General features: G+C 40.2%; 1 protein-coding gene across 1 annotated transcript in view; it reads left to right on the forward strand.

Annotated features, from left to right (window-relative positions):
* The window catches only part of MYO3B (myosin IIIB), a 481549-nt gene that overhangs the window by 143816 nt on the left and 315855 nt on the right, over positions 1–21878 (forward strand). Inside the window, exons 15-16 of the mRNA XM_006866691.1 lie at positions 718–806; positions 2460–2589. Coding sequence (XP_006866753.1) covers positions 718–806; positions 2460–2589 — 219 coding nt within the window. The remainder of the gene's footprint in view (positions 1–717; positions 807–2459; positions 2590–21878) is intronic.

A 21878-nucleotide genomic window follows, 5' to 3' on the forward strand; every position in this document is an offset into this window, starting at 1 on the left:
ATATATATCGTCACAGTGCCAAGATGAGTAAGCCAGGGTGCTGTCTGCCTTCCACAGTATAGCTTTATGATTCTAAAGCTAATTGGTAGCTTCTGGTGTCATCGCTGCCCATCCCAGGAGCTCTTACAGCAGAAGAACATGAGACGTTAGGGCAAAGCTGACACTAAAGCTAAACAAGAAGTGTGTGGTTACAAATACCCATCTTATGGGCTGATTTTTCTCCCCCGTTGTGCCGATAATGATAATAGAGGCTGCTCTGTAATTCCTTATTTTGAGATGCCTGTTGTGCTGTGGGCTAATTAGCTGGACTGCAAGGTTGGTTTGAACTGCAAGGTTGGCGGTTCAAACTCACCAGCTACTTCTTGGAAACCCTATACAGGGTTGCTATGAGTCAAAACTGATTCGAAGGCACTTAACAACAACGACAACAATAGGAGTGCCTGGACATTGCAAACGGTTAAGTACTTGACAGTTAGAACCCACTCAGAGGAGCCTCAGAGGAAAGCCCTGTCATTCTGTAAATGCTCACCACCACTGAAAACCCTAGGGAAAACAGTTCTACTAAAACACACGGGGTTGCCACAAATCAGAATCTACTTGACAACAGCTGAGTGACTTTTTGTATTGTTTTGAGGAATTTACAGATTTTAAAAACATGTGTTTGTTTAAAGAGCAAACAATTCACATTGTAACTTTTAAACATAAAAATCCATACAGATAAATTCGAAGATAATTTACGAAGCAAATACTTCTGGAGGCCCAAAGGAGTGGAGCTGTGCTTTGGCATCCAGCACTATGCGGGGAAGGTGAGGAGAGAATAACCATCAGTAAGCCTGAATTCGACAAGGGATAAAGTGTCCATGTTAGCCTATCTGTGCTCTTCACAAAATGGCTTGCAGATATCGTCCTCTTTTTAATTCTTCCTGAATGCCTAATCATAATCCTGAACTCTCTCAGTGGCTGCTCACAGAAAGTTACCCCTGGTACCGAAGCGATTTCTTACCGGGGTGGCCCCACAGAGTCACCATCTGCCCCTTACCTGAGGTTTGGCCTACAAGTGACAGCTCTCCAGAGAGAAAACATATTATAGCTCTTCACAGTGTTTAGCTGTGAATGTTCACATTCTAAAGTAATTTGGAGATGTGTAAGTAATGGAGGTAAGCTAATATCACAGTGGGACTCAGTTTTTAGCACTTGAAACACATTTCTGCTAGGCACCAAAAATGTCCAGATGAAAAGAACGGGAAAAAATTCATTTCATCAACCAGATGCTAAGCTTTTACAATACTAACTGAACATTTCACTTTTCAGATATTATGCCACAGTCTCAGTTTCATATTCATGAAGCAGATTAGTGACTGATTCAAGAAATTCTCTGGACTCATAGCCACTTGTTTCTTGCTTTACACCCAAAGGAGCTATTTGAATTATGGCTAATTGGCTCCTGTGGGGTCTGCTGAGATCCAGGGTCCTAAAAATGGGTAGGAGCTAATTAAAAGGCATTTTTGATTATTTTGTTGATTAAAAATTTATTAAGATGATCTTTTACATTGAGGTCATATCACTGAAATTGATTTTGCCTGCCTGATTATTGAGTGAAAGTCAATTCTAATACAGGTAAGGGGACAGACGGTCACTCCACATAGTACTTTATGGTACCTATTTTTGTGAGAATCATTGTTAGAAATTGCAATACAGGTGTTTCCTGAAATTCTTAATTTACCTTAGCATTGCTATCTGAGCATATATTAATGTTCTACAATACCTGAGTTGACCCATCTATCTGTTCCCCTCCCTAGTCTTCTCTTCTGTCTCCAACCATGTCGTCATCCTCCTCTCTCCTTTCTTCCCGTTTCTTTGTCCTTTTACACCTGTTTCCTACCCACACCTTCTTCCCTCTTTCCTGACTTTAGGGAGAAGGATTATCCCTTTTCTCTCCACTCTGTCCTTTTCTGATTCGTTGGCCATTCAAAGCTTGTTTGTGGATGAGGAATTCTCTGGAGTGTTCTTTAAAATTTTCCTGAACTAGATCCCCTCTCTTATGCTCAGCATGCTGGAACTGTCTCTCTGGTCTCAGAAGCATGTGGGGAGGTAGTGAGCATGTGCTGGTTGTGAACAGAGAGCCAGGGAACCAGGGTTTGATGACTATCACTTAGGAAATGTGTGACCAGGACACACTATTCAGCTTCTCTTTAAGCCTCAGTTTTCCACCAGTAAAACAGAGATAATAATATTTATCTCATAGAATAGAAGCCTCACGTACAGTAACTGTCTAATATATTTTAATAGCAATTCTACTGTGAGATATCTTTAATATTGGACTCTTTAAAGAACCACCTGGATATGATATTAAGAGAAACTGGCCTTTCAAAAATTGGATGACCTTAGACAACTTGCCAGTGTTGTCAACAAATGGCCAGCGGATTTGCCTAATTTGCTATTTGCTACTCATGTTGCAGGTATTATATGATGCTTCTGGGGTTCTTGAGAAGAATAGAGATACTCTCCCAGTCGATGTGGTTGTAGTCCTGAGAACGTCAGAAAACAAGCTTCTTCAGCAACTCTTCTCAATTCCTTTAACCAAAACAGGTACTTGAAGACCACTGACTAGTACTGGGTGTGCTGCTTCTACAAGTTCAAATGAGGTTTTTCCCATTAGAATCTAAATATTGGCAGGGATCTGCTACTAAAATTTTGAACCTCTTTAAGCAGTAAAGGAGCTCTGATGGTGGTAATGTAACATAAACACTGGACTGCTGACCGCAAGTTTCGTATTTCAAACCCACTAGTGGGAAAAAGATGAGACTTTCTGCTCCTGTAAAAATGTACAGCTTTGGAAACCCTCCCTATACAGGGTCACTATGAATCGGAACTGACCCAGTGGCCCTTAACAATAACAGTGAATTGGAATTGACTCTGTGGCAATGGGTTTGGGCTTGCGTTTGGGAAGCAGGAGTAAATTGAAGAAAAACAGCTTTGGAAAGTAAATTTTTTAAAAACTTAATTACATTGTTGCTGTTAAGTGCTGTTGAGTTGGTTCTTATTCAACAGCACTTAACAACAACAACTGTTGCCTTTGACTGGGCTCTTCTCAAGGATACATCTGGAAACAGCTGTGGGTATGCTTTTAAGAGAGGACTAGGAGAACCTCTTAAACATTGTTCATTAGTTCCTCTTCTTTTCCTCTCACATCCCTCTTGAAATCATTGGCACCCATGTTGAACTCGGGACCTTTATATCCTAAAAGAGAGTGGCTGCTAGATCTGATTTTCAGCAAGTTAGAGAAGAATGAAACACTTGGGAAAGAAAAAAACAAAACAAAAACCCAGTCCACAACCTTGACCTCATCATAACTGGAAAGGAAAGTTGAAACCAGGCCTATAACTTTCTTCAAACAAGCTCCTGTAAACAAAACAGTAGGCTGCCTTCCATATTCTTCCTCACTCCCCACTTTATCACTTCAGATAGCGCTGAGAGCTGGGGGTTTGGTAGAGAGACTGGGATTTCCTTAACAGACTCTTATCAGAACTTGTTCACAGAGGCATAGACAAAGCCATTAATAGGGGATGTATAAACAACAAAAGTGCTCTTTAAACTAGTATCGATACAAATGACTCCTCAGCTGGCATTTACACCCTCCCATAAATATGAGTAACGACTTGTCAAATCTGTTCACAACTTTGAATTTTTCAGTTTTTCAACATTTCGCAAAAATAAAAAAACAAAGTCATAGCCTTGGCCACTGGGTGGCACAATGCAAGACGTTAGGCTCCGCAGCGGTTTTTCAGTTTTCCCTTTCCTCACCTAAATGTGGGGAGGGAGAGGAACAAAGAGATAGCATGCGCTCTTGTGTGGGTTTGTTTGTTTGTTTGCATTTCTCCACAAGAACTTTCTTAGTGTCTTGTAGTTCTTTCAGAATCTTGCCTTGAAACTGCACTGCACCCCACATCACCTAGAAATGTCCAAGGAAACAAAAGTGAAAAATAAGATGAGAAACAAATGTGTTTTTCTGACAAGCTCTCTTGTATCCTGTCATACATATATTATGCATAATAATTTCTCTTACAATCCTGTGCTTTATTTTCTCCACATTTTCATAATTTGTTTTTGTTAAATGTCTTCGAGTCAGTTCTGACTCATAGCGACCCTGTATACGATTTCCAAGAAGTGGCTGGTGGGTTTGAACCACCAACCTTGAATTTAGCAATCCAGTGCTTACCCTACAGCACCACACCAGGACTCCAATAATTTCATGATGAAGAAGTCACAAATAAATGCCAAACTAATAAGCTTTTTTCTCTGAAATTATTTATGTAAAATGCATTCAGTCAACATTTTATAGTAACTTCCAGTAATAATGTAGAATAGGGATATTGAGGAAAAGACAATATGGCTTTCCTCTAAAGCAACTGGGCCTTTATTTTACCTTCACCTCCTGTCTAGAATTGGGAACCAATTTATCTCTTTATAATGATACGTAGTGGTTATAAATAGGGCTGCCCATCTCACGGTCAGCAGTTCAAAACTACCAGCTGTTCTGCAGGAGAAAGATGAGGCTTTCTGCACCAGTAACGATTTACAGTCTCGGAAACCCTGTACAGGGTCGCTATGAGTCGGAACCAACTCCACCGTCCATAACAACGACTACAATGATATATTTGTTTTTACCCTAAAGCCCCAATTCTAAAGTGTCTGTATATCCTGTGTTAAATGTTAGAAAATTAATTAAGATTCTCAATATGAAGACATCCATATTCTGAGTTTTTGGTTCTATATTACAGTCTTTGAAGGGAGGAAAACCTTACTGGAAAGAAATAGGCTGGATTTGCAAATACTAGTTTTAGGCACGTGCCCCTTATAAAGAGAGAAGTGACTTCATGTCTTGTCATTTGTGCTGAAAGCAAAGTCCCACACAGCTGGGGTTTTGACAAAGAATCTGCTAATAATTTTAGTGCATGAGAAACTATTTTGGGGGTTATTTTTATTTTCATTTATCCTGCTTAAAAATTATTTTATTAAAATTAAATTGGGCACTAGTTTGCTATGCATAGATATTTACAGGAGCAGAAAGTCTCATCTTTCCCTTGTGGAGCAGCTGATGGGCTTGAACCACCAGTCTTATGGTTAGCAGTCCAGTGCTTACGCTGCAGCATCACCAGGCCTCTCTCTATATATTATAAGCAATTACAAGCTTCTTTCTGGGGATAAAGGAGCCCTGGTAGAATAAGCATTGGACTTCTATCCACAAGGCTGGCAGTTCAAACTTACCAGTGATTTCGAGGAAGAAAGATGAGGCTTTCAGCTCCTGTAAAGATTTACAGCCTTGGAAACCTTATACAGGGTCACTATGAATCAGAGTCAACTCAATGGCAGTAGGTGGTGTCACGGGATGAAATCCAGGGAAATTTTCAAAAGACACAAACTGGGAAGCATTGGAAGTGATTGAAGTCAAACTTTAAAAACAGGTGCATTTTTAGGTTTCTCAGTTGTGAGAGGAGAGGTCCGTTAAAGAAGACCCCTGAGGGGATGATGACAATGTTCTGCTCCTGACCTCCGTGGTGCGTTATAATATTCATCAAGGTGCACATTTATGTTTTTCACGCATTTCTGTTAGAAGTTTGTGTGTGTGTGTGTTTTAATTCATGGAAAGATGGAATTCAAAGATAACAGTTTTCCATGAACTTTGAAGCCCTCTCAAAGTAAATTCTATTTCACAATGAAAAGATTTTTTGAAAGATAGACAAGACTCTTAAAATACAAAGGGGTTTCTTAGTAGCTAATTTATGCTGTCCTTTACTTTGAAAAGCATCATTGAGCCTTACGCTGACTGGTCCTGTAAATTGGCAGTCCTGCAGTCCCTTCATTAGCTACTTGCCTTCATGTCAACACCAACTCATGGCAACCCCATGTGTATCAGAGTAGAGCTGTGACTCAGTGGGTTTTCATTGGCTGATTTTTCAGAAGTGGTTAGCCAGGCCTTTCTTCCAAGGCACCTCTGGGTGGATGCAAACCTCCAACTTTTAACATTAGCACCCAAGTGCTTAACTGTTTGCACCACCCAGGTACTCCTATAACCTCATTGTTGTTGTTAAATGCCATCCAGTTAGTCTTACTTACAGACACCCTGTATAGGGTTTCCAAGGAACAGAAGGTGGGTTTGAACTTCGAAATCTTACGGTTCCCAGTCCAGTACTTATCCTACAGCACCACACCAGGTCTCCAGCTCCCCATTGTTGTTTTTAAGTGCTGTCGAGTTGGTTCTGACTCATAGTGACCCTGTATTGGGTTCCCGAGGAGTGGCTGGTAAGCTTGAACTGCCAACCTTGCAGTTCAAACCGACTTTGCAGTCCAGCACATTAACCCACAGTGCCCTACCAGGACTCCTCATTAGTAAATATAAAAAAGTATTGGGCTTAGTTTAGTCTTTTATCAAGGTGAAAAGCGTCTACCTCTGTGTGTGTATGTGTATATAAAAAACCATAATATAAAAATCAGAGATAGTAATCCCATTGACATCTTCCTGTTTTTGCTCCCATTTTCCCATGCATTCTGTGCATCCTGGAGTACTGGAAAGATTAAAAACCACGAGGGGGTGTATAAAATCAAGAAATCAGGTTCTGCAGCAGTCTCTTCTGCTGGCACCAATGCACCTACTGGTGAAGACCCTATGCCTTCAGGCCACAAGGTTCTCTCAGTGATGACCTGGTAAACTGAGGCAGCTGCAGCCATTTTGGGTTCTCCCCACCCCTATTCTCAGTCTGAAGTATGGGCCAGTTCAGATGTGATGACATCATTTTAGTAATCCTTCCTATCGAACATGAAATTCTCTACAGATTTTATGTGTGAAAATTTAATGTGTCAGTAACACTGTTTCTAACCCTTCAGCTGGGCCTTTCCAAAAGGAATGATTTAGGTAAAAAACATTACAAGGAAAGATATGGTAACAAGGTTTCATGGCATATTTTCCTGATTGGGGAATGTTCCACTTGTTACTAGTAAACTAGAGAAAAGTTCAAAAGGCTCAGGGGATGAAAGAGAAGAGGAGATTTCAAAAGGAACTTGAAAAATCCATGTTTGTCTTTGAGTTGTAAATTCTGACCTCTAAATCACAGTTTGGGGTTTTTAAGCAGTTAAGAACTTCGGAGGAACAAGAAAAAAACAAGAACAGCACCAGATGGAACAAACTCAGTCTCAAAATCTGGTTTTCCTTCAGAGCTTAGAACAGAGTTTTGCCTCCATTACCTTCTTTTGTCTAAGCTTGCTCAGGTGTCTCCCTGGGAATTTGATTTGCTGTAGAAATCAACCGTCTTCCGTTTTGACCTCCATTTGCACACCTTTTTATTTGTATGAAAGAGTAAGGGTAAATCCCACATTATATTTGCCAAGCACTATAGTACCTTCACGGAGTCCTGGTGTGACGCTGTGGGTTAATGCACCAGACTGCAAAGCCATTTGAACTGCAAGGTCGGCGGTTCAAGCTCACAAGCTGCTCCTTGGAAACCCTATACAGGGTCGCTATGGGTCGAATTGACTAGATGGCACAACATAGCACCTTCACTACTGGAATTCTTGTTGCTTGTCTGATTCCTAATGTAAATGCCAAAAATAATGACATTATGATATTTGGCCGGTTGCCATCAAGCTGATTCTGACTCATGGTTACCCCGTGTGTTTCAGAGTAGAACTGCACACCATCGAGTTTTCATGGCTTTGGTCTTCTAAAATCAATTCCCAGGGCTTTCTTTCAATGCAACCCTGATAGGTTCAAACTATCAACCTTTAGATTAAGTACCCAACACTCAACTGTTTATAGCACTCAGGAATTCCTACATTCTTTGAGATAGTGCCTTTAAAAAAAAATTGTTCTTCAAAGTATACACAGCAAAACATACACTAGTTTAACAATTACTACATGTACAACCTTGTTTGATGAAAGTGAAGAGGACTTAAAACATTTACTGATGAAGATCAAAGAGCACAGTCTTCGGTATGGATTACATCTCAATCTCAAGAAAACAAAAATCCTCACCACTGGACCAATAAACAACATTCTTATCAATGGAGAAAAGATTGAAGTTGTCAAGCACTTCATTCTTCATGGATCAACTATCAACACTCATGGAAGCAGCAGTCAAGAAAACAAACAACGTATTGCATTAGGCAAATCTGATGCACAAGACCTTTTTAAAGTGTTGAAGAGCAAAGATGTCAGCTTGAGGACTAAGGTGAGCCTGATCCAAGCCATGGTATTTTCAATAACCTCATATGCATCTGAAAGCTGGACAGTGAATAAGGATGACCGTAGAAGCATTGATGCCTTTGAGTTATGGTGTTGGAGAATATTGAAAGTGCCATGGACTGCCAAAAGAACCAATAGCTCTGTTTTGGAAGAAGTGTAGCCAGAGTGCTCCTTAGAGGCCAAGATGACCAAACTTCGTCTCTCATACTTTGGACATATTGTCAGGAGGGACCAGTCACTGGAGAAGGATATCATGTTTGGTAAAGTGGAGGGTCAGAGGAAAAGAAGAAGACCCCCAAGGAGATGGATTGGCCAAGTGGCAGCATCGATGGACTCAAGCGTGGCAATAATAGTGAGGTTGGCCCAGGATCAGGCAGTGTTTCATTCTGCTGTGCATAATGTAGCTATGGGTCGGTACCAAATCGATGGCACCTAACAACAACAATATGTACAATTCACTGACATCGATTACATTCTTTAAATTGTGCAGCCATTCTCAGCCTCCTTTTCTGATTTGCTTCTCTCTTATTAACATCAATGTTCTTCCTCCTTAGCTTCCTATCGAACCTTGTAAGTTACCAATTTGATTCCACAATGCTCATGGCAGACATCCTTTACTAATTATGCTAGACTGGTGGGTTAAAAGAGGACTTCAAGGAATATATCTGGTGTAAAGTTTAAAGATAATTTCAGGGCAACAGTTTCAGGGGTTGTTCTAACCTCATAGCTCCTAAGAAATCTAGATTCTATAATAATTTGAAGTTCTGTTCTGCATTCCCCCACTCCTACCCCTTTTGATCAAAGATTCTACAAAAGAATCCTGCCCCCTGGTAACCACTAATAAACTTTGGTCTCTATATATTTGCCTATTCTTCTATTTTGCTATGAGTGAACTATTAAATATCCTTTTGTGATCAAAACATTCAATAATGGTAGCTGGACACCATCCAGTTATCCTGGTCTCATGGCAAATGAGACAGTTTTACCTGGAGATAGTCAGCTTTGCATTCCATTTTATCCTCATAAGAGGGGGCTTCAGAAACTTTGTGGAAGAATAGAATTAAAAGATAATGGAATTTTTCTGCAAACTTTTTGAAGCTGCCTCATATCCTGGTTCTACGTTCCTCTGTTGCTCCAGGTGAATGAAGACCAGCTACTGTGTCTTGAATGGCCACTTGCAAGTTTTCAGACCCTAGGTACTATGCAACAAACTGGGAGTAGAACAGAAGCACAAAAACTATACACTGGAAGAGCAAAGGAGCAGGTTTGAACCAGTGGAATCCTGAATTAGTGAGCTTGCAGATAAATCTCTCAATACTAGTAAAGTAAAAAAAAAAAATCAGAAAAAAGAATAAAAAAAAAAAAATCCAAAAAAAGTCTAAGATTCATGTAGGACAACATGAAGAGGAATAAGTTAGTGGGTGGTTGGAATTCCATTATAGGAAGAGGCAAAGAAAAACACAGAAAACAGTCAAATAGCTGTTGAAAGAAAACTCCCCTGACACCATGAAAGACGAGAAGATAGAAGAGCATTTAAGAACCTGAATGAAAATTACCAAGACATATCATTATCAAATTCTCCAAAATCAATGACAAGGAAAAAATCCTAAGAGCAGCTTGTGTAAAATGAAAAGTTACCTACAAAGGAGAGCCAATAAAATTAAACTCTGATTTTGCTGCAGAAACCATGCTGGAAAGAGAGCAATGGGATAGTATAATCTGGTTGGTACATGACTGTATCTCCAAAGTCTTGAACAATAACTTGAACAGTAACTGGTACATTGTAAGCATCCGATATATATTTACTGAATAGATGGATAAACCAAATCTATACATCCACCTACATCTGTTTCCATTTTCTCTGATTTCTAATCTAAATGACTGAAGACTTTGTCTTCTCTGTTATGATTCCCTCCTTTCTCACTTTCACAAGGATGTCCATCCTTCAGCCAGTCCTTTTCTCTTCTTCATCATCTTCATTCTTCCTTTCAATATGATCGTTCTCATCAGCATAGCATTTTCCATCTTTTTTTTTTCCACATTTCAAGTTTTATTTATGAAATATTCATGCCTAACACTTCCAATAGTGCTAATAGCTTGAGTAACTTTTTTTTTAAATGTTTATCGTGAATTATGTGATAGTTTACATGGGAGAACATTACCTTTACATTCATCCTGTTGTCTATCATTTCATTGCCATGGTTACAATCTCCTCCATGCATCATCAACCAACCGAAGGATATACCTTGCAAGCCTGCCCCCTGGTTATCAGCACACAGCCCTTCTCCCTCTCTGGGTCTAGAGTCCCCAGACGCTCCATCTCTCTACGTCATCATATCTGCCTCCATCTCTGGCATCACTGCATCTCTGGGTAGGGTCCCGCACTCCGCTTTTCTCCCTTGATGGTTCCAGGAACCTCGAATCCTAGACTGCAAAGTCAACCACTCCCTTCCTTTCGCTACAAAACGTCTACCTTTATATTTCCAACCCTCACAGTCAGTCCTGATAACAATTATTCACCATTGTACCACAAGGGACCTATCCCCATCTCCTTTCATCAGCCCTGCCCAGACAGATTGGATACTACTATGTCACTGACTCTGGCTATGCCACTGACTCTGGGCCCAAGAGTCCGCAGGTCTCCAGCCGGTTCACAGGAGTCTATTGAACATTGTAGGGCTTAGCTCGCAGCTTCGTTGCTATTTTCCCCTCACTTCTCCTTATCGGTGACCAGCGTGGTCACCAATCAGAGTGCAGGTCTGCTCGTGTATTCCCATTGAGTCTTAGTCTTGGAAAGGGGCATTTTCCATCTTTTTGACCACTCATTCCCTTCAGTTTCTTCTCTGCTTCTCTATTTCATATTCACAATAAGACCCTTGACTCTAGTGGGTATCTCTTCTTCCTCAGTTTACATTTTCTTCTCAACCTACTCAAATAAGACTTTTAACCCACTGCTTCTATTGAAACAACTCATTTACCCGTAGTAACTTTAATGTCCTCATCTCAGCAGCATTCAACATAACTGATGTTAAAACTTTTTCCATTTGACTTGCACTGTAACTACGGGTTCCACTGGAATGCATCTTTTTCATTCCCTTTTAATGGCGACTGCTTCCCACACTGCTTTGCTGGATTCTCCTCCTCTGGTCAGCTCTGTAAATGCTTGAAAGTCATTGGACTTAGATGTTCCTTTCTCTATATATATTATCCCTTAATACTCTATCATGTTTATGCCAATAATGTTCAGATTTGATTTTTCCTGGCCTGACCATATTCCTATAAGTAATTTTCTACCTTTATATCTCCATTGGGATGTTTAATAGACATCGCATAATAAACAACTTTAAAATGAACTATTGATTTACCACCCCCACGACCTCTGGATTGCACTCTGCCTCCAAGCTTTCCCCATCTCAAGTAATAAAGTCACTATCCATCTCAGAGGCTCAAACTAGAAGCCTGGAACTTGTTTTAAAGAATTCTCAAAGGGGAAAATAAGAATCCCCTTCCTTTGTCCCTAATTTGTTGAAGAGTCAGTTCTGACCTATAATGACCCTGTATAGGGTTTTCAAAGAGAGGCTTGGTGAGCTTGAATCACTGACCTTGTGGTTCAAATGACTTTGCAATCCAGCGCATTAACCCACAGCACCACACCACACTCCTTTGTCCCTAATAGCCAGTCTAATAATAGATCTGCTGGCTAAACTTCCAAAATATCCTCAGTTCATCTAATTTCTCCCTTTTAACTGCTACAGACTCCACTAAGCCTCTAGCATCTCTTACCTGAACTTCTGATCTGGATTCCCTGCCTCTATTCTTACCCATATAACCTAGCAGCTAATTTGCAGTCTTTCAAAAAATATAAATTAAATCATTTTGATTTACTGCTTAAAGCCTCTAATGGTCTCATCACACCTGAAATGAAATCCAAATTCCTTTCCATACCTGTGAACTCCTGTGTGATCTGGCCTGCCTGGCTGTCTCTTTAATTCCATCATCTTGGATTCTCCTCATCACGCTCTTGTCTTCATTCTCTTCCTCAGGTATCCCAAACGCCAGTTAATCCCTCTACCTGGAACATTCTTTCCCCAGGTCTTTACGATCCATTTCTATCTTGTGACTAGAATTCAGCTCAATTGTCCCCTCCAGGGAAAGGCCTACTGTGTCCTTCCAATGGAAAGACCTCCCCACTCAATCTATTGCCTTTGTTTAATGGTCTCCTTGGGGAGCAAAGATTATCCTATCTGTCTGCCTCACCTCATTAGATTGTCAGCTCCTTGAGAGCAGAGCTCTTATTGGTCCTTTTTTCTACTGCATATCTAGGACCCAGAACAGTGCCCAGTGCATTGTTGTTGTTGTTGTTAAGTGCAGTCGAGTAGGTTCCAACCCACAGCGACCGTGTACAGGGTTTCCGAGGAGCAGCTTGAACCGCCGACCAAGTACCTTATAAATAGTTATTAAATAACTCAATAACTTCTGTAAATTTAATAAGATGGAAACAAAAGTTGAAATCCAGATATTAACTCCTAATTCAGTCTCTTTCTGAGAAGACCAGGCTGGAGCAGGGTTGAGTATGTTTAAGGTCCTAGGCACTGAGGCATCACTGAGGAGGAGGGAGTGGGGCTACTAAGTCCAAGACCTGCTTAAGTGCAGATCACACTCCCAGGTTTGAGCACACCTGTCATATCGGGGTACAGGAGACTTCAGTGAGGTCAGGCCTTTGTTTGCCCCTTATATCATAGGGTATTATATCCAGAGAGTCAGGATTGCGCCAGTTTGACCCAAGAGAGGTAGATTTTTTGACAAGGAAGTATATATACACACACACATATATATATGGCCTGCCTGGCAGAGAAGGGTCCACGTTCCCCCAATAGCACCTTGACCTCCTGTATTATTTTGAGTCTCATAATAAAGCTCTTTAAAAACATTAACAAAAAGTGCCCCATTGAAATGCATCCCCTTTATTGCAAGATAAATTATATTAATATTGTATTAGTAAGACTTTTCTCTATGCAAATGTAGAACTCTGAGCTAGAATCCCTAGTAGCAGTACAATTTCCCCTGGAACGAATTCAGTGGATGTCTTTATTTGTGGAAGCATCACTAGATTTTGCTAATGCAGCAGCTTCTAGTTGAAAAATAACAAGTGCTCTCTTCAGATTTAACAATAGTCATTGTATATCATAGGATGGACTTAGGTGCTCACCAGGGTCCTATTTTCTTGTAAAACCCACAAGTGAGAACAGAAGTCCCTGTGACCTCCATCTGAAGTCCAGAGAACTTCCAGAAATTGTTGGCAGTTACCTCCCTAGGGACACCAGGTCACCTCCATCTGTTGGCCCTTATTAGCACAAGAGGTACAGATGAAGAGTTTGCTTCTCTAATTCTGGGAGGAGGATGGAATTCCCTAAATAATCACTTATGGAGTTTGTGGGCAGCTGTTAAAAAAATAAAAGCTACTGGCAATTTCATTTCCTAGTGGGATGCCTAGGGGATGAAAGATATGCCTAAAAAGCTCTTGTAGCATTGTGGTTACAAGTCAGCTGCTAACCCCAGGTCAGCAGTTTGAAACTACCAGCTGTTCTGCGGAAGAAAGAGAAGGCTTTCTGCTCCAGTAAAGATTTACATCCTCGGAAACCCTATTCAGGGTTGCTATGAATTGAACCGACTCCATGGCATTCCACCGAAACCACAGTGAGATGCCTGCTTAGCAGACAAATCTTGTAGCTTTTTCTCTGTAAGGAAAAATATAACTAGAAGGAAAGAGTTGTCCTGAGAGAGAACTGCTCACTGTGAGTTCTTTAGGAAAATGGAAGAAGGGTCCTTTGTGTGCTCACAGGTCCAGTTTTGACTGAGAATGTTAGAAAAAATTGCAAGCTCCTGTCTCACTGGGGATCAGATAGTATGGAGCAGAGTGGTGGTGTACATATGAGATATGGACAGTATGAAGTGCCAAGTTCAGGGTCAACTACAGCATGTGAACAATCTGGCGAGAGATCACCAATAGCTGGGAGAGTAACTGAATGTGAGGCCCTTCTCTGTGGGGTATGTGACTGCTACCACTTTTCTCCATAAAGCCCAGAGACCACAGAGAAGGTCTGCAGCCTCACCCAGTCAGGAAGGAAAATCCTGCTCTCTGCCCTTCTTACTTCTAGTTCCAACACCAAGAGAGAAGGGGAATGTGAGAGGTGAGAAAAGAGTTTTGGATTGACATGACATTGGAGATTAAAAGCAACTAGGACTGAATCTTAAAAATCAAAGATGAACTTTCATAACAGAGAGTATTTTAAAATCTATAGAAGGGCTGCCATTCACACAGAAAGGTGGGTCAACGTGAGTGGGTGAAGTCCCAGGAAGAACTGAACCGTCTCCTGTTTATCGCCTGTGAATTGGAATGGCCTTAATAAACTGATTTTGTGGGTAAGATACAAGTTGTTGTTGTTGTTGTGTGCTGGGGAGTCGGTTCCGACTCATAGTGACCCTACACAGGGTTTCCGAGGCTGTAAATCTTTACGGAGCAGAAAGCCTCATCTTTCTCCCGTGGAGCGGCTGGTAGTTTCGAACTGCTGACCTTGCGGCTCACAGCCCGATTCGAAACCACTACGCTACCAGAGCTCCTACAAGTAGGGAACTACAAAGACTTCTGGAAGCATGATCCTGGGAAGCTGCCGGCCCATCACTAGTTGGGGATTCCTCTTCTGCACCAGAGTCGGATAATTAACTCAGGAAAAGAGCAAATGACAGTCACTTGACTAGTGGAAAGAGTAATGTTAATTACATGGGTTCCTCAAGCCATCATATATAATCCACTAGTCAATTACAACTCATGGTAATGCCATGTGTATCAGAGTAGAACTGTGCTCTATGAGGTTCTCAATGGCTGACTTTTCAGAAGTGGATTGCCAGGCCTTTCTTCTAAGGCACCTCTGGGGGGGGGCATGAACCACCAACTTTTTAGTTAGCAGTTAAGTGCATTAACCATTTTCACCACCCAGGCACTCCCATGGAAATCAGAGCTGTACAAATCAATTCCTTGATCAACCCAACTATGCAGTTCTATCTCATGTGATCATCTTATCTTCCCATCAAGACTACAAACTCCATGACATTCACATACAGAGCATACATATTGTCAGAATTAGTCACAGTAGTCCTCAATTCCAAATCATTCCCTGTTCTAATTCGGCCTTCTAGAATTACTTTTGCTTCCCTATCACACACACCCTCCTTCCCTGCCTCCCAGTCCTTTTTTTAATTTAAAAATGCAGTTGTAGCATCACTTCTTCTAGGAAGTTCTGATCCAATCTAGGTTGGGTGAAATTTCTGTCATCATTAGGATACAAATTCCATTAGAATAGGGATTCTTGTCCATTTCGTTGACTGCTTTTTCCAGTTCCTAGAAATAGTTTCACTTTCTGTACCAGTCTGACTTTTTTTTTTCTACTGCAGCAGAATGGACACAGAATTTGGAACAAATTCTGTTATATTCCTATTGCTATTAGTAATTTCGGTACTAGTGGTACTAGTACAATAATTTGCACCCATAAAGCTCAAACACTCAACAGAAGTCTCTTCTGATTTACTGTATTTTAAAAAGGAAGTTAGTTTTGGAATTGTACTCAGGGATTCACAAATCCTTTTTATCATCTGCTAGCTTTCATTTTTGCACTCCACTTGTTGCCGTTTCATTATGCCTGGATATAAAATTATGTCACTTTAAAAATTGGTTCTAACATAGCAAATAAATTTGAATAATTGAAGATGAATAAAATTTATTGAACAAGTCAAATGTATAAAATAAAATTTACATTTGAATTGACATTAACACTAACATTTACATTTGAAATTTAGTAAGTTAAAAAAGATTAATTTGGAACATGTAGTTTTGTTCATGTCTGAGATAGTCAAAAGAAATCATACTTACAAGGCAGTCAGAAATCATTGCATTCCTTTCTCTAAGATGTTTGTTGGCCGGCCCTATGCAGATCTCCATGACTGTTTTTCATCTGAAGTAATACTTAAAAAACTTGCAGATTCACATTCCATCCTTTGATGCTGTATTTCCATTTATTAGACTGCTGCTGATACCTGACAGGAGGGAGAATGATCACAAAGAGCATGATACAAATACAGGGTGTGCTCAGTCTGAAAACTTTTGGTTAGCTTTGTGCAGGATCAGATACGTCATGAGGCACGTGATCCTAATACCGCTGTGTTCTTACATGGTCCATTAGAGAGAACTGAATGGGAGGTTTACCCCATCGATCCAAAATGGAAAGGAAAATATAATTATAATTATTGTTTACAAAATTTCTAAAATGCCATCAGTTTCATTGAGTGCCTTGTCAGTTTCCTTTTGCTGAGGTGCTCACTTTTCCTCATGTATCTATTGGTCTTTGCTTTGGGCAAGTGGGGCCTCTGTTTTGTTGATGCCCTAAGCATGTGCTTACCTTGCTTTATTGGATAATCTATCTCTGCGTATATTCCATACTGAAGTCTTAGATCGTCCTCAATAAGTGCTTCAAGTCACTTCAGCAAGAAAGGTTGTATCTTTGTATACTGCAGGTTGTTGATGATGAGTCTTCCTCCAATCCTGATGCCATGTTCGTTTTCATATAATCCAGTTTCGCATAATATTTGCTCAGCATGCAGATTGAATACGTATGGTGAAAGGATACAACGTTGATTCACACCTTTCCTAATTTTAAACCATTCAGTATCTCCTTGTTCTGTTTGAAAGATTGCCCCTTGTTCTAAATACAGGTTATACATGAGTACAATCTAGAATTCTCATCCTTCAAAATGTAAACTTTGTTATGATCCACACAATATAATACTTTTGCATAGTAAGAAAACAGAGGTAAGTATCTTTCTGGTGTTCTCTGTTTTCAACCAAGAACCATCTGACACCAGCAGTTGTTATGAGCCATGGAGTCAGTTCTGACTCATAGCTCATATGTACAGGGTTTCCGAGGCTGTAAATCTTTACGGGAGCAGAAAGCCTCATCTTCCTCCCACAGAACAGCTGGTAGTTTCGAACTGCTGACCCTGAGGTTAGCAGCCCGATTTGTAACCACTACGCTACCAGACACCAGCAGTGATATTCCTCATTCTACATCCTCTTTTGAATATGACTTGATTTTCTGGCAGCTCCCTGTGAATGTACTGCTGCAACCATTTTTCAATTATCTTCAGCATAATTTTATTTGTATGTGAAATGAATGGTATTATTCAATTATTTCTGCATTCTGTTGCAACACCTTTCTTTGAAAGTGGCACGATATGGATCTCTAATAGTCGATTGGCCAGGTAACTGTTTTCCAAATTTCTTGACACAGCTGAATGAGTGCTTCCCGTATTACATTCATTTGTTGAAACTTCTCACTTGACAGTCTGTCAATACCCAAAGACTGACATTTTGCCAAAATCTTCAGCACAGTTTAGACTTCTTCTTTCAGTACCATTGGCTCTTGATCATAAGCTCTGCCCAGAAATGAACACCGACCAATTCTTCTTGGTACAGTGACTGTGTATATTTCTTCTAACTTCTTTTGATGCTTCCTGTGTATGTATTACAGTATGGTAACCTACCACATGAGTAGTAGATGCAGACTTCATTCTACTTCCCAGTATGTGAGAGCAATTATTGTTCTGCATTTGCAGAGAGCCAGCAAAAGCTTTTTCCCATGGCTCTTTGCAAAGACTGAAATAACCTGTGTTCTCAGAATCAAAAGCAGCATTTCCCAATATGTATGTCATGAGACACTAGGTATGTGGATGGAAAAAGGTATGAGGTTTCTGTGATCAAAAAGTGTGGAGCACACTGATGATGAAAATTCAGCTGGTAGCTTTCCTGCAGAAATACCAAGAGGTGTAGAGGACTTTGGAATCCAGTGAAATCCTTTTTGTGTAAAGCAACTGAAGGGTCAAGTGTCACATAGTACACATTGAGGTAGTGTTGTTCAGATAATTTTCTTCCTGAGTCTTTCTTTCCCAGAGCACCTTCCTACTTGTTGTTGTTAAGTGCCATCGAGTCAGTTCTGACTCACAGTGACACAGTGTAGGGTTTCCGAGGAATGGCTGGTGAGTTTGAACTGCCAACCTTGGGGTTCAAACCAACTTTTTGGTCCAGTACTTACCCTACAGCAACACACCAGGACCATTCTAGTATGGGTCCTAAATTCATTTCCAAAAGTTCCTTCCTTGAAGGGCCTTGCTGCTGCTATATCCTCAGAAAAGGAAACCAGAAATAAACTTTAATAATAAGTTGCTATAACAACTCATCCAATAATTTTGAGAAAGTTAATATCTGTTTTGACTCACATTCACTACCTTTCCCCAACACGTTAATCGTTCTTTCATAGCTTCTAAATCTGAGTGAATGTACATTTTATTTTTAAGTGATAATTCATTTGAGAGCCATTTTGTTTTAGTTCTTTAATGATCCTGTCAAGCAAAACAAATGCAACAACTCTGATTTTTCAAATAGGCAGAAATGAAAAAAAAAAAAAAAAGGGGAAAGAAAATCTGCTTGTCTCAGCCAACATTGTTCTCATTCATAGAAAAGAAATATGTTCCCATGTAAAAGTAATGCTTCTCCCTTTTCATTTCATAGCTCATATTGGAAAATGACTCCAAATCCATTTACAATTTATTAATTCATCTCACTATAAAATCTCTTGATAATAGGACTTTCTTGTCATTTCTCTCTCTCTGAAAGATAACTCCAAGCGCATTCCATTCAGTGAATTAGAAACAAAATCTTAAGCATAATTTCTGCTGAGAGAGGGGGTCTCCAGGAGTCAGAACCCATTTGATGGCCACTGATTTAGAAATGGATCCCAACTTTACACTTTTCCCCCTAGAATTGAGGGCATAATACTAGCAACTGTGCTTTTCTCTTTGGAACACAAAAAATGTTTTCTAACAGTTTGGTCCATATGTTAAAAGCATGTAAAAGTCAATCATTTGGCTCTGGTGCCAGCTCATTGTGTGCAAAGAAAAGCCTTTTATCACAGCTGTGTGAAATAACAATTGTGAACTTTACTGGCTTGCACATGTGAGACATCAGTAAACCAAATTAAATACCACTTTAACTTACTTGAGTGTTGGAAGTAGGAGAGAGGACTGCAAAGATTTGATTAAGGTTTGTATTTAGTACAGTGACCCATTATGTTGTCACAACAGTAAATTGAAGTTATAAAAAACAATCAAACGAATCAACTCTTTTTTCCTGATTAGGTTTGGCTTAGCCACAGCAACAGTTATTGCTGGGTAATTAAGGGGATCTTTGTATAACTGACCTGGGTGGATGTCCAAAAAATCCAGACAAAGATCTACTAGAATCAATTAGACTCAAACAATTTGGCCACACATTGATCTCAGCAGTGGTTATATTGATTTTGATTTTAAAAACTGCTAACAATGACAAATTCATCACTGATGGACTCTCTCACTTACTGCTAGCAATTCTGCAATGCTGATACCTAACCTTGGGCAAGTGACTTAAATACCCTGTATACCAATTTTTTTTCTTTCTTTATGAATTGGGGGCAATACCCACAGGATTGTTGTGAGTATTACATACTGCGTTTAAAACGGTGCAGTACAGACTACATTGTAAACAATAAATGCTAGGTATTTAAGTGTTTGTTAATTCTTTTCTGAACTGCAGAAGAGTGACAAATATAGGGCAAAAGAAATAGATTTCTACTTTTATAACGGATTTATTTTTTAAGAGGTGATAGATACGATTATGCAGTGTTATGAGTTGTTGGTTTTTTTTTTTTAATTTCCTCCTGTCCCCACCCCCACTTTTATTATTTGTTTTAGTTTCTGCTTTTCATATTTTAAAAACAATACTTTAAGAAAACAGGAAAGAATGAAATAAACATCGATCATCAATTTATTTACTTTCTGTTCTAGTCCTCCAGTCCAATATTGTCTGAGGCTCTAGGCAACGGAAACTTAAATATTCTGTAAACTGATTAACTGGTTAAATGAGTGCCTTTATGTTACCTTGCCTCAGTGGTGGAAAAGTATCTTGAGAGATTTTCCCAGTAAACCCTGGCAGTTACCTTTGTCCTAGATTTCTACCTGAGAAGGTTTGTCATTTTCCCCCAGGTTGATTGATATTGCCTGGGTAAGCTGGAAGCAAGTTGTTTATGATACTTTCTGCCTGGTCTTGGGCTGCAGCCTGCCCTGTGATTGGTCTGAACATTGTAAAGATTGGCTCAGACATAACAACAGTTGTACGGATGGTACAGAATAAGGCAGTGTTTCCTTCTGTTGTGTAGAGGGTTACTGTGGTGGCATTTATCAACATATCCTGGTGTGGTGCTGTAGGATAAGCACTGGACTGCTAACCACAAGGTCAGCAATACAAAACCACTAGCCGCTCCTTGGAAACCCTATACAAGGCTGTTAGGTGTCGGAACCAACTCCACAGTACCTAACAGCAATATATAGATACACATACATATATTTGTATATATACATATTTTTATATACTTATAAATATGTATAAGGAGCTCTGGTAGTGTAGTGGTTACAAATCGGGCTGTGAACCACAAAGTCAGCAATTCGAAACTACCAGCTGTTCCGCGGGAGAAAGATGAGGCTTTCTGCTCCCGTAATGATTTACAGTCTCAGAAACCCTGTACAAGGTCACTATGACGCGAAACCAACTCCACTACACATAACAACAACAACAACAACATAAATATGTATATATGTTACAATCAAGTCAATTACATATATATGTATGTATATCTATAGCTGGAGTCCTGGTATGGCGCTGTGGGTTAATGCGCTGGACTGCAAAGTCGGTTTGAGCCACAAGGTCGGCAGTTCAAGCTCACCAGTTGCTCCTCAGAAACCCTATACAGGGTTGCTATGAGTCAGAACCGACTCCCAGCATTTAACAACTCTCTCTCTCTATCTATCTATATATATATATGTGTGTGTGTGTATACGTATTTGGACTAATTGTGTGGCACTGTAGGATCAGTACTGGACTGTGTACCACAAGGTCAGCAGTTCAAACCCACCAGCTGCTCCTCATAAATCCTGTACAGGTCTGCTATGAGTCCGAACCAACTTGATGGCACTTAACAACAACATACATATTTAACCAGCCCCACAGAGAGATTTAACAGTTGGAAAGGAACAAGAAGAGAAGGAACAGGAAGAAGCAGCAGAAAGATATGTGGCAAGGAATCTTCTAGAAGAGTTGTAGCACTATTCAAGGCTGTAAAACTGAAACTGGTGACAGGTTCAGAAGGGACCCCGCAGCACAGCTGGCAGTGTCAGAGCCTATAGCAATAGGCAGCTGGACCAAGAAGAGCCTGAAAAAACCATCCTGCACTGAATTCGGGAGATTTTGCCTATATGCAACCAATTCGTCGGCATCTAACAACAACAAACCAGAGTCAAACCCACCAGATTCTCCATGAGAGAAAGATGCAGCAGTCTGCTTCCACAAAAATTGTTATTGTTAAGTGCTGTCGAGTCGGTTCCGACCCACAGCAACCCAGTATAGGTTTTACAAGGAACAACTGATGAGTTTGAACTACTTACCTTGTAGTTCAAACCGACCTTGTGGTCCTGTGCTTATCCTACAGCACCACACCACAGC

This window comes from Chrysochloris asiatica, unplaced genomic scaffold, assembly GCF_000296735.1.
Source record: "Chrysochloris asiatica unplaced genomic scaffold, ChrAsi1.0 scaffold00094, whole genome shotgun sequence".
Lineage (NCBI taxonomy): Eukaryota > Metazoa > Chordata > Mammalia > Afrosoricida > Chrysochloridae > Chrysochloris > Chrysochloris asiatica.